Source organism: Musca autumnalis, unplaced genomic scaffold, assembly GCF_047663935.1.
Source record: "Musca autumnalis isolate F117 unplaced genomic scaffold, ASM4766393v1 scaffold_1, whole genome shotgun sequence".
NCBI lineage: Eukaryota > Metazoa > Arthropoda > Insecta > Diptera > Muscidae > Musca > Musca autumnalis.
Genome location: NW_027411644.1, coordinates 171,541,722 through 171,555,351, shown reverse-complemented (window position 1 = coordinate 171,555,351; position 13,630 = coordinate 171,541,722). Strand labels below are relative to the sequence as shown.

The 13,630-nt window shown below is 37.7% G+C and overlaps 1 protein-coding gene across 1 annotated transcript in view; it reads left to right on the top strand.

Moving 5' to 3' along the window:
* The window catches only part of LOC141388729 (uncharacterized), a 47,204-nt gene extending 36,566 nt beyond the window's left edge, over window positions 1-10,638 (top strand). The window contains exon 2 of the mRNA XM_073958929.1: window positions 6,239-10,638. Coding sequence (XP_073815030.1) covers window positions 6,239-6,409 — 171 coding nt within the window. The 3' untranslated portion in view covers window positions 6,410-10,638. The remainder of the gene's footprint in view (window positions 1-6,238) is intronic.
* Window positions 10,639-13,630: the final 2,992 nt, after the last annotated feature.

Genomic DNA, 13,630 nt, shown 5'->3' with positions numbered 1-13,630 from the left:
TCCAGTCCCGTGGGATATTTCAATCCAACAACTTTCCAACAACGGATTCGGCAGTTGTATCTTGTCCAGAAACCAAAAGCGTTTCTTCCAGCAGCTGCTACACAACAACGGACTGGGGTGCAATATCATGACTCGAGTTGGATCAGTGTAGTGTCCATGGCTTCATCATTTTCTGTCAGTGATAAATTAATCCAAATTGAGTCCGGAATGTTTTCTTCCCTGTGAGTTAATGAGATCCGTGCTTAGGGATTTTGGGAGAGTTTTTCGTATATCCATGAGATATTGATTAGTGGAGGGAGTGGTCGACCTCGGCATAGCCTCCTTACCACGACAAGGATTTGACAATTAAGCCTACTACTTGTTGTGGCGCCAAATGTCAACGAGGCTCCGTTCATATACAGTTGGTACCCTACTGCAAACCTTGAAGAACACCGATAGGCACGTGGTCGCCTAACACTCCTCTTAAGGTAGGATATCACTACCTGATATATGTATATGTCCCTCGTACCAGTAGTGGAATTCTGTAACTCATCTTTCGTGTTACCAACAAAAATCGGTAATATTAAAATGCTTGATTGAGCTTTCATGACCTAAGGAGTTTTGTATTGAAAAAGTGATATCTAGCGAAGTCCACAAATAAATGACCTTCGTCCTAATAAGACAACAATTAAATAAAAATTCATAGCATGAGCCCGGCTGCCCCGGCTGAGGTTTGAACCTGGGTCCTCTCCAACAAACAGACAATGTTGTCGAGGTCTTAGCGTTCTAAGCCACTAAGGAAGGCATTACAATTCATGAAGAAAAAAATCTTCGATTGTATATGTGTGTGTATTGAAGGAGGATTCTATAAAGACCAGAGACACTAGGCTGACTTGATAGTAAAAAAGGCTTAAAAAATACTCCGCAACTTCAAATTTGCAATAAGTTTAGTATATGTATATATAAGTTTTCAAACTCAGCCTTTGTCTAGCACCACATCTAAATATGCCTGATGAGCTGAACAAAACCACCAGCGAAACGATCGTAGCATATTGGTTGGATGTGTGTGGACTTCGCTAGATAACACTTTTTCAATACAAAACTCCTTAGGTCATGAAAGGTCAATTAATTCAATTAAATAAAACTCTCACAAATAAATGACCTTCGTCCTAATAAGACAACAATTAAATAAAATGCTTATAATTCCATTAATTAACGACATTTTTCGGTAAGATGACAACTAAAATAAAGTTTTCGCTTATTCCTACCGATAGCAACAGTGTTGTCAACTTTTATTGATACTTTTCATTCATAATTTTGAGTTTTCATTTTACCGATTTTTGTCGGTAAATCAAAAAATGTGTTACAAAATTCCACTACAGATGTGTACTTATTTCCAACCTTACATAACCTAAAGCACATCCGCATGTGTTGAGGGAAAATAGGAAATAAATCACTGTAGGTACTATCAGATTTAGTCCTTGGTATTGTAAATCATAAGAACAGCTCTTGCTTTTTGATTCTGATAAAAGAAATAAAAAATTCGAAAAAATAAATGTTCCCTTATCTCAATAAGTTAATAAAAATTTATTTTACTTTTGTTAATAACTTTGCTTGTTTAGTTGTCATTTTCAATAAAATTTATTGTTCACTTATTCCCCTTTTTTTTTTGTAGAAACAGACTTTTTGGAGCAACGTTTTTTTGTTCCGTTTTGAGTTTGTATTATTTTATGTCAATAGCGTCGTCATTTTGTTGTTTTCTTTTCTATAAATTTCCATAGTGTTTTATATCACTTTGTTTGATTGCAAAAGCGATATTGAGTTTTATTGTATTTTTGCTGATAATAAAAAAAAAAAATACAAGACAATACTGTTTTAATTTCTTTTTTTGCCAAGTAAACTCAAAATTCTCAGTATCGATATTGATATCAGCAAACTTTCTTTAGAACATCAAAACATTTTGTTGTTGACAATTACTTATTTTGTAGAGTTTGTTGTTGTTTCTTTGAGTTCTTTGAAAGTAATATTCTACTTGTAATTTACCCTATCCAAGGTAAAGTACTGGGGGGGGTTTCTATTTCAAAGTGTGATTTTTATGTGGTACAATTTGAAATCAATGGGATTGTTGTTTCATAGCAATCTGAAGCCATGTACATAAAACTTAAGGAGATGATCAAAGTCGACCGGAGCCGACTATTCCTAAACTCTACACCTCCTCGATTTCAATACTATTTATCGAAAATTTTCTAGATCAAATTCCATAACATTTTCTAAATTTTGTCAAAATTAAACAGACATAATGTGTTTGGTGCGTCAAGTACCTTAAGCTGAAAACAGATACAACGTTTGATTAAAGTTTTGCGTTGGGCGTCGAGAAAAAAACAACAACAACAGGGCGACGACGACACCAAAGTCCAGCGTTTATCTCTTTGTCGGCATATATTTCAAATGAATTTGAATTTTTCGGCATCATGCCCAACAGTGTAAAAACGGCCAAAACGACACAAAACTTTACCCAAACGTTGTATGTGTTTCCAGCTTTAGATCGGCCGAAAATATATATGGGAACTAGATCCAAATCTGGGCCGATTTTCATATAATATGGCAAACTTATTTCTTGACCAAATTCCGACAAATTTTCCAAATCTCATCAACATTTTACGAATATAGCGTTTTTGGTGCACTCAGAAGGTCTGCGGCTCAATCCCTGAAAATTTGGCCGAGGGCTAATCCCCTCAGTGTTATATCGGCTTACATTTCCTGAATATTTCAGCCATGAAACTCTTTCCTAGAAGCGGTGTGGTAAGACTCGTAAGGATAAAAAATTAGGTCTCATATCATTGAGCCAATATGAGTCGGCCTGCACTTATTGACATAAGAGAAGTCTCCCTTGTTCCTTCGGGTATGTTGTGGTATCATATGTAGATATATGTATATCCAAATTGGTTCAGATTCTCACCAAAAACTATTAGCCTTCGTCCTTTGGAAAACAATTTTATAGGCCATTATTAGCTAGCTTTTGGAAGATCATAAGATCGACAGGTCTTAGGGTACTTTAATGCGCATCATGAGTTGTGACATCCTGTCCTAGGCAATGACGAGAGAGGTCTAGTGCTGGCTGAGCAGATTGATAGTTCTACGTTTTACATGGTCAATGCGAACACCCCTACCAGAATTAGCTGCAAATGTCATAGTTCGCCTGATATAACCTTCATATCAACTGGTTTGATAAATAATGTCATCTGGCAACCCGCGCGTCTCTTGGTTCGGAACATCTCACCATAATTGTCTTCATCAGTAGACCACCTGAGTTCATCACCTCTGAAAACCGCACTTTCATCAATCATGGAAAAGCTAATTGGCCGAGTTTTAGAGAGTTCACCAATCACCGCTTTAGAGATTTGCCCAACCTTTCTGATGATCGGGTAGCAGACGTTCCGAGGCATCATCACTGCTACAGCTGTTCGCCATATACCTGTAAGACGAATACCAGATGTACGACCAAATTTCACAGCACAGATGCTGGTATTAGAAAATAAGCCTGATATGCTTCGTCGAGCCAATCCTAGTGACCCCAGAGTTAGGGAACTGACACATAAAGTTAACAAGTTGGTCGTCTGAAAAGTTGCAACATTGTAGCGGGAATGAGAGAAGGACAACGGATAAGTCACTCTCGAACACTGGGAAAAGGAAGTATAGGACCTCAGTCCTACGTTACGATGACTGATCCGAAAAGGTATGCAAGTTATTTTAATCGACAGTTAGACGAGTACCCCGGGAGTGTCCAGGCGAAGAGAAGAGTACTACGTCGCATTAGATCTCTTCCTGTCGACAATGCCGTCAAGAAGATTTGGCCCTTAGTTGAGTATTTCACCAATGTTCGCAACCTGTTACCATAGTGGTTTCGCCACTGAAGCTAGGCAAAGATGCCAGTATAGCTAAAGAGTATAGACCACCTTCGTTTTTGTCGCCCGTAGCAAAGACTCTTGCGGCTATTCAGCACAGCATGACTACATCTCTTCACGCCATCTCCACACATATTAGTCGAAGAGTACGCCAGAACAGGCAGTGCGATAGGACAGTGCTGGTGGCGCTCAACTTTTCAAAATCCAAAATCCGTTGAAACGTTGGATAATGAATTATCAGGGCAATTATGAATATTTCCCTTGGAATTTTCCGCTCGGATAATAATTTTAAAAAGTGAAATTCTTTTAATATCAATATTTGTAAAACGTTGAAAACTACTAGATTCGATTAATTATGGCGTATTCTAGTCGAATCGAGAAAAATATTCCCTTCTTGGGCATAAATATGGAAATAAAAAACTGTGAAATTGGGGAAAGGGAAAAAATTCCGCACGGAATTTTTATTCATGATTGCACTGGATATGTTTGGAAAACGAAATCGAAGCTCTACCTTTCCTGTTTTCCTCCCATTGAGATCGTTACGTATGCGGATGATTGTACGATCTTGGCGTCAGGTACATCATTTGTAAAATGCTGAACTCCTATTTGACTGATCGTATCACCTTTTCCGCATGAGGAATATGCAAATATCCGCCACTAAATCTACAATCACTTTCAGACAATATGAAGTCTACTTAGTCCTGTCCCTCTGTCTGGCTGGAGCGCACGATAACTCCAGAACGGATAAACTGATTTGGTCAAAAATTTGGCTTTCGTAATATTTTGTCCAAACTTAGTTTAAGTTCGAATATGGTTTTATTTGTCCACTTCTTCCTGTTCCTCGCCGACAAAAGTTCGAAAATGTTCGGAAAATTTGTGCGCACGATAACTCTTGAAAGGAATAACCGATTTGTTACATACTTTGCACATCGTGAAATTCCTACCAGACTTAGATGAGGTTCCAATATGGACTCAATCGGACCACTCCTTCGGGTACTCACACAAAATTTCGGAAAAGTTCTGTTTAGGACCTGCTCTCGAATCGCTTTGACTTTTGTTGCAGCAACTTGTATTCACGGCCACCATACAACGGTACAAGTTTCATCAGGGGCAAGTCCATATTTCCTGACAAAATAGCCTGAAAGCTGCAAAAAAACCCGTATGACATCGCGTGTTGTGGTTGCAGTGCAAGATAACGGATCAACCAATTCGGTGCAAAATTTGTCTGTCTTAATATTTTATCCCAACTTAATTTAAGTTCGAAAATGGGTTATATCGGTCCACTTCTTTCGATGCGCACGATAACTCTTGAAGGGAGTGACCGATTTGGTTCATACTTTACACATCTATATATACCAGATATAGATCAGGTTCGAATATGGACTATATTTGTCCACTCCTTCGGGTACCTCCCACACAAAATTTCGGATAAGTTCACTTTAAGACCAGCTCTCGAATAGCTTTGGTAAAAGTTCTTCCATGTAAAAGTTCTTCCATGGGCAAGGTGGGGCACGATAACTCTCGAACTGAACAACCGATTTGGTCCAAAATTTAGCCTTCGTGTTTGTATTTTGTCCAATCTTATTTTCAATGGTATGAACTATACCTCTTGAACGGGGGCAATCAATTTGATCCAAACTTTGGATCTCTTAATATTTTGTCCAAATTAAGTTTAACTTCTGAAATTGCTCATATCGGTCCTCTCCTAAGGGTACCTCCCCTTACAAAGTTGAACATTTGTGTCTAAGTGCAGCTAAGGGTCTGTTCGAAGATCCTTTGAAAATGTATACTAATGCTGTTCGTTGTTGTCCAGTTTACAGTGATAGACCGAGGATAGACCATGCTTCTGGCATACTGGTCCAAAAGTTATACGACGATCCACTGAAATGACTAATGGGCGCGATATCTATCTAAAAGATATGACTTCTAAAATAAGATCCATTTCCATAATGTACTATGTCGGTCCATTTCTTTACATGATCATCATACAAACGTAAGACGTTTCTCTGTTCTAAGCTATTCTGGTCAGAACCGAATCTCTATACCAAATTTGGTTTGGTGTAACAACTTACCAAAATAATCTTTCTAAAATTTCCACCCGAATCAATATCTGTTGTTGTTTTTACACAGACGTTTCTGCCTACCTTACTCATGTCAATAAATGTTTCTGCATTCGTCAGCTTTACGGTATTGTTCTGGATGTAAGGTAAATGTAGTGGTATGTTTAGGGTCTATCAATCATACACGGCATATTTTACAATTACCTTATGTACTTCACATAAATGCTATTAAATCATATTATAACATTTTTTCACTGTATATTTCTTTTTTCTTTTTTTTCTATTTCTTTTTAGATCTCATCACATTACGGTTCATCAGCCTCAATGAAATCCTATCAAACACAAACACCAGCTAAGGCGATCTCATCATCATCAGTATCTTCTTCGTTTACCTCTTCTACGTCCAATAATCGGCAACGTGACAAAGTGGATTCTTATAAAAGTTACTACGAAACGAATTTATAGATTCCAACTCTAGCACGAAGAAGCATTGTCCATAGTTGGCAGCCAACCGCCACATTATTACCAATATAAATTTATTTTTTTAATTTATTGTTAAAGCCAAATTCCAGCACAAGAAATGAGAGATAGAGAGAAAAACGAAAACAACGATGATAAGTTTTTTTTATTTTTATGCTTCCGTTATTTGTATTAAACGAAATTTTTCGTATTTTTTCTTTAGTTGTTCTAGTTATACATGTTTTTTAAATATATAAAACGAAAACAATTCAATATTGTGAATAAGCAAAAAAAAAAAGACATTAAATTGGTGGTAGTTAAAAACACAGCCCATGAGAGGAGTATAGAGTTGGTATTGTAAGAGTATGTACTATTTACTTTTCGCCTTTAAAGCAAAACCTAAATTATTGCAATAATTTAGATTTGGCCTTTAAAATAGTATAATATAAATGCAATGAAATAAGCTCTGTTCCTTTACGTGACAGAATCTTTCTGTTTTTATCACTTTTACTCGAAAAGTTTTACCTTTCTTCAAAGAGTATAGGTACAATCTATATGTTTTGAGATAAATGATCAGATGTTTTATTTTTTTTTTCTAAAGAGAGAGAATAGAGTAATTTCTGGTAAATTGTTTTGCAAAAAATAACGTAAGCAAAAAAGCCAGCCAACAGCCAATCTTATCTGTCTTAGGAATCAGACTTATCAATGAACGCCGCCAGAAGATCATCTGAGGCGATCATCCGCGCAGGTTTGAATGGTCCATGTGCCTTATTACCAGACGGTTGTGAGAGATTTTGCCCGTGGCTACCATTGCAGGTCATTACATGTCGTCACCCACCCTTGTCTCCTATGAGTTCAGTTTCGTGTATGAAGTCGAGTGAATAGCCAAGTCATGGCCCATCATCCTTGGGAACTTCGGAAGATCGTACCCTTTTCACGCACGCTGCCTTTTTTCTTTTCTTACTGTAATCTACATCCTCAGGGGTTATGATCTTTCTCTAACCACCGTCCACCAACAGCCAATGATTCTCACTGATTCTGCGTTTAGGACCAGACTTTTCAAAGACTGCCACTAGAAGGTCAATTGAAACGAAGATGTGTCTTCTTCTTTGCATGTCATGAGCTGATTGCCCGATTGACCAACCATTTAGCACATGACTGTGGATCAACGGAAAATCGTAACCTCTACACGTATGCCTGTCGCCTTCGAGCCACTGGTCTGCATCTTTCGTTAGAGCCGTCTGCGAACGATGACACTCGAGCAGAACTCACATGATTTTTGATCTTATCTGGGAGGAGATCAATTCCACATCATATCACAACAACATCAATAGTCAGGATGATCACAATGGACCTCAAGGTCTCCGAGTGGAGTGGCTGCCAGCACGGCAGCTGCGCATCCTAAACCTAACCTAACCTAACCTTAGGAGCCACTGACCTTGTCGTGATCTGTGTACGAGTTCTCCAAGAAATCTGTATTTCAGCACATTCCTCGCTCTTCTTTCTCCCAGCAGATTTAGTTAGAGCCTCTGACGGATCAGCCACACCACTTAAGATCTTGTGTGAATGTTTCATTTGCGTGTGACCTTTTTCCACACAAGTTGTCTGACCCTGCCCCCAACTGGTGTCCGCAAGGGACCATGAAGCCACCGGATTATTGTTCTTATCTGGAAACGGTGTAGTCAGCTCAGCCTTTGGCCTGTGTGGATACAACCGGGCAAGATCTTAGAAGGATATTTTCTTTCGAAACGTGAGAATATGTCTTTCGAAACGCCTTACGAATCGAAGTTTCAGCCTAATTTTCTTGATTTCCGCTTGCGGGACATTGCTTTGGGACCTGTCAACAAATGTGTTGCAGAAGTGCACTACGCTTCAGTATGCGTCCTTGTCCATCTTTTCCAAGTAGGAAACGCTTCTGAGTATGTTTTCTTTCGAAACATTTTATGTAGTGGAGTTTCAGGGGAATATCCCAGAATTCCGCTAGCAAAACATCGCTTGGGGGTCTATCACAGTCTTACATATCATTCCTCTCCCAGATCTTACTACTTTTAGTGGGTGGATATGTGGTCCATCTCCTCCTCCACAACCTCAATCACTAAATTGTCCTACCTGAGGAGAATAGTTCTATCGGCAACGACTGATATTTTATCCACTTAGGCAGTTTCGCTTCGTCTACCTAGGTTGTTGCTTCCTGGAGCAACTGAGAAAGACGCCTCAATGATCGATTGAAATGGAATAACCGTGGTATCCATCTCATTCTCTGCCAGAGGTATGTCTTTCCAGTTCCTCTCGCGAGAAAGATTAAGCAATTACCTGCTCTACCTATGGATTACGTGGCTAACAACGTCAATTGTCGTAGAGCTATCGTCCAAGCCCAAATTTGTGTATTTTTTTGCCCAAAGTGCTACATAACCTATGGTCATTGAGTGTACTTTTATATCTCGGACATCCACCAAGAATTTCTCCTTTTGCATTCGTACTACGACATTTTTACCGAATGAAGATTCAACGTGATTTTTGTTATGGCCCATCTCCTCCTCCAAAACCTCAATCACTAAATTGTCCTGCCTCAGGAGAATAGTTCTATCGGAAACGACTGATATTTTATCCACTAAGGCAGTTTCGCTTTGTCTACCTAGGTTGTTGCTTTCTGGAGCAAATGAGAAAGACGCCTCAATAATCGATTGAAATGGAATAACCGTGGTATCCATCTCATCCTCGTGGCAGAGGTATGTCTTTCTAGTTCCTCACGCGAGAAAGATTAAGCAATTCCCTGCTCTACCTATGGATTACGTGGCTAACAACGTCAATTGTCGTAGAGCTATCGCCCAAGCCCAAATTTGTGTATTTTTTTGCGCAAAGTGCTACATAGCCTATACCCATTACTCTGGTCATTGAGTGTACTTTTATATCTTTGACATCCACCAAGAATTTCTCCTTTTGCATTTGTACTGCGACATTTTTACCGAATGAAGATTCAACGTGAGTTTTGTTATTTGTGTCACCCTTAAGTTGAAACGGCGGAACAACCTTACGGGAAATGTTCTTTCAAAATAACCCACAGTATCTCTGATGGTTTTGTGAATGTTTTTCGCAATACTCACTATCGAGTTCATCGCGCTTAGCTTTTTTCCGAGTTTAACGAAAGCCACTTCTCCTTTAAGTTTTAAATAAGTAACATGTTTTCGTCGTCAAAGTCCTCCATGACAGGAACTTGGCATCTAAGCCTTAAAACAATGACGGACACGCTTTCGCTTCACACCCCGGCGTTACGGGATTTGTAAGTGTAAGGAAATCACTACCGGATAACTTTTTGGTGTAGCAACAGTTCTACTCTGCATTCAACAAAAAGGTTGAATAGAGAGAATTGTGATCTTAAGCCCCAGCATCGCGTCAAGATTGTCATCCCTGGTGTGGAGAAATGTACATACCTATATAAGTTAAATTTCAGGGACCATTCTTCGTTGGACTTTATTTCATTGCTTCCCATTAAGATAATTTGAAATATGAATCCACTTCAACACTGATTAAGCTGCCGATTATTGCCTTAGCTTTATGCTCTCCATTTGCATATTTTCACAGTATTGTTAAAAGAAAAATGAGATTTGTATTTCCTATGAATAAAATGCATATAGAAAATGTAGCTATTATTAAATGAAAATATTGAACTACTCATATTAATTGTTTAAACGAAAACCATCTTTTCAAATATATCATATATTAATTGTATTTTGTTAGTACTTAAGATAATAAAGTGTGAGAATTGAAAAATCAACAAGAGTTCTTGTGAAAATTGTTTAGCAAACAATATCATCGCCACCCAACAACATTGCTCTAAATATGTGCTGAACCAATTTGCCAGCCTATTGTAATTGCCAAATGAAAAGAATAATAACTAAGTGTACTTAATGATGATATAGAATATCATAGATAATTTTTCATAAGAAAATAAAATGTTTAGTTTTAAGAAATTTACAAGTATTTTTTGTTTGTTTTTTAAAAAATTAACGTGATAATGATTCTTTATAATTAATACCACAACAAATGAAGAATAAGATATAAAAACTGGCCCCTTATTAATTTGTAAGACTTCCAATTTAAATAATTAATTAAAACAAAAAAAAACATTATTGTATTATACCTTATATTTTTTTAGTAAAAAATAAACATTATTTTTATTATATATAGAAATACATACATACATTCTATTTAAAAATAAACTACACAAAAACAGATTCGATAATTGTTTTATTCTTTTTTTGCCGTTTAAGATAAATGCCATATAATGGGCGCCACTCAGCCTATGAATTTAAACGCATAATATGCATATTATGTACGTATGTAGAGTAAGATACCATGAGAATTGTCAAAGGAACGAACGAATAATCTCAAAGGAAGTGTAAACATATAAAACAATTAAAAGAACAAAATAGTTAATTATAATTATAGTACAGGGAAAAAGTCCATAGGGTAGTAGAAGTTATAACATGAACTCATGAGCTGAAAAGAACCAGGCCTAATTTGAAATAGCTTTTTCGCAAGCGATGAAATACAATGAGAAACACTGCATAGACAAAAGATTTCAGAGCATTGCAACTCGTGGCAATAAAATGAAACTACTCGTCAAATGATCCAAAATTATTAGAGAGTAGCGATTATTGGCACGAACTAATGAGCCCTAATACAGCAAGTAAAAGGCACAGTAAAGGAAATACCCCTCAGTAATGTTGGCGACATTTCCTGAGTATTTCAGCCTTGAAAAACTTCTCCACAAGTGGTGTCTTAAGACACGCCGTTCGGACTCGGCGATAAACAGTAGGTCCCATATCATTGAGCTAAATATGAATCGGGATGCACTCATTGATATGAGAGAAGTCTCCCTTGTCCCGTATGGGATGTTGTGGAACAATGTTTTTTTGTTAAAGGAAACCTGTGACTCCGGAAGTCGGGTCTCGTTTTCGGCTACACAATTTGGGATCTCTCAGAGTATGTGAAATTTGATTACATATGTGTACGTGAATTACATACACTGGTGTGCGAAATAATAGAGCCACAGCCGCCACTAATGCATTAAACGTTTATAAAATATTTCTGCAAAGGGTGTTATGGCGGATTTTGCATTTTTGGAGCTTAGACCATTATCTCAGGAAATTATGACTTACTCCGGAAAAATATTGTACCGTTGTAAATGAGGCCGCTAGATCAATCTACTGAAAAAAAGAATCAAAACGATGCGAGAGGAGCTCTTAAACTTCCCTTTTTTATCGAATTTTGTGTGGGAGGTAGCGAAGAAGTCGACCGATATGACCCACATTCCAACCTTATACATGACTGGATGAAATAATGTGATGTGCAAAGCCTGCACCAATCAGAAACTCCCTGCGAGAATTATCCTGCGGATTCGCCATTTTGGTTGTTGCCGTCAGGGTTTCTTGAAACTTTTAGGCCAATATCTCAGGAAATATGGACTTGCACAAGAAAAAAATTGTACCGTCGTAAATGGAGCCCCAAGGACAACCTGCCGAAAAAGATTTTAAGACGATCCGAGAGGAGCTCCTAAACTTCACTTTATCCGAATTTTGTATGGGAGGTACCCTAAGGAGTGGACCGATATAGTCCATATTCCAACCTGATACATGACTGGATGAAATAATATGATGTGCAAAGTCTGCACCAATCAGAAACTCCCTGCGAGAATTATCTTTGGAATTTGCCATTTGGGTTGGTGCCGTCAGGGATTCTTGGAACTTGGAGCCGCAAGGACAATTTACTGAAACAAATTTCAAAACGATCCGATAGGAGCTCTTAAACTTCAATTTATCCGAATTTTTTGTGGGAAGTACCCGAAGGAGTGAATCAATATAGTTCATATTCGAACCCTATCTATATCTGGAAGGAGCAATACGATGTGCAAAGTTTGGACCAAATCGATTACTCCCTTCGAGAGTTATCGTTCACACCGTTTTGCAGATAAATTTTGAACTTTTGTGGGGGAGGAACCTGAAGGAGTGGCCCATCTTCGAACTTAAACTAAGTTTGGACAAAACATTGCGATAGCCAAGATTTGGATCGAATCGGACAGACATACAGGCGGACGGACATGGCTAAATCGTCTCCAAATTGTCTGAAGCGAATTTCGTCCAAACATACTTGGGGGTCTAAAACCGTTATTTCGCTGAGGCACATTTTGGTCGTATCAAGGTGTATATACCGTTTCTAGCCTAAAGGCTGAGGGTATAATTATGGTTGTAGCTCTTCGCGAAATGATTTTATGATCCATTTTCCGATAGTACTTCGAAAAATAGGCATTTATTTTTGGTCATCAGGATAGAACAGTAATTTTATTTTCGCGAATTTTTGAGATATTAACGCCTTAATTTTCTTTCAGTCGATAAAGCAAGCAAGGCTTTCTAATCATTTTTCACCAAAAAAAAACCGATAAATAATTCCGCGAATACCGAAATAACAGCGTAAAAAGGGTTTAAAATGACAGATAATTGAAGCATCTCGGAATATCACAATAAGATAGAATATGACACAGACAACCTCGACGTATACAATCGAGTGCTTCGGATGCTGATAACATGGAATCATTTCAAAATAATTATGAAGAACGTCAAACGTCTTATAAAAACTAGATGTTTTGTCCAATAAAATGATTTTTCCGCGAACAAGTCTGCCACTGAGGGAAATTTTAGCAGAATAAATTCCGCATCGTGGTTTTGCCTATGGCTGAACATTTCCTTGACAGATGGTAAAAAAAGTTCGTTTAATTTGAATAGATAGAAATTATGTAACAAATTGAGACCATTTGCATTCAACTCTGATAACTCCACTCTTCCTCAATGTTTTAAAAGGTTAGAAGCGATGAGCAATTTAGGTTCTAGGCACAGATGAGTTTCCTACGAGAACATGTATAAACATATCCTGTCTTTACTACAAAGTCTCGTGATTTTTCTTCCAATAAATGAGGACCAAAAGGTGATATTCCTTACAGGACCCACCATTTTTTACTCCGAAATCTTCAAAATAATAAATTTTTCGATCAGGTTTTGGCATTTTGTTATTTGTGCTAGTATATTAGGAGGTTCCATTAACAATTACAAATATTGATACGATATTTACGTTTTATTCTAGGTCCATATAGGGCATTTTCTTTATTTCGAAACCCATATGGGGTTTCTGTCCCATCCTGGGTCTAAGTTGTAATTACCGGTGCGGAATTTA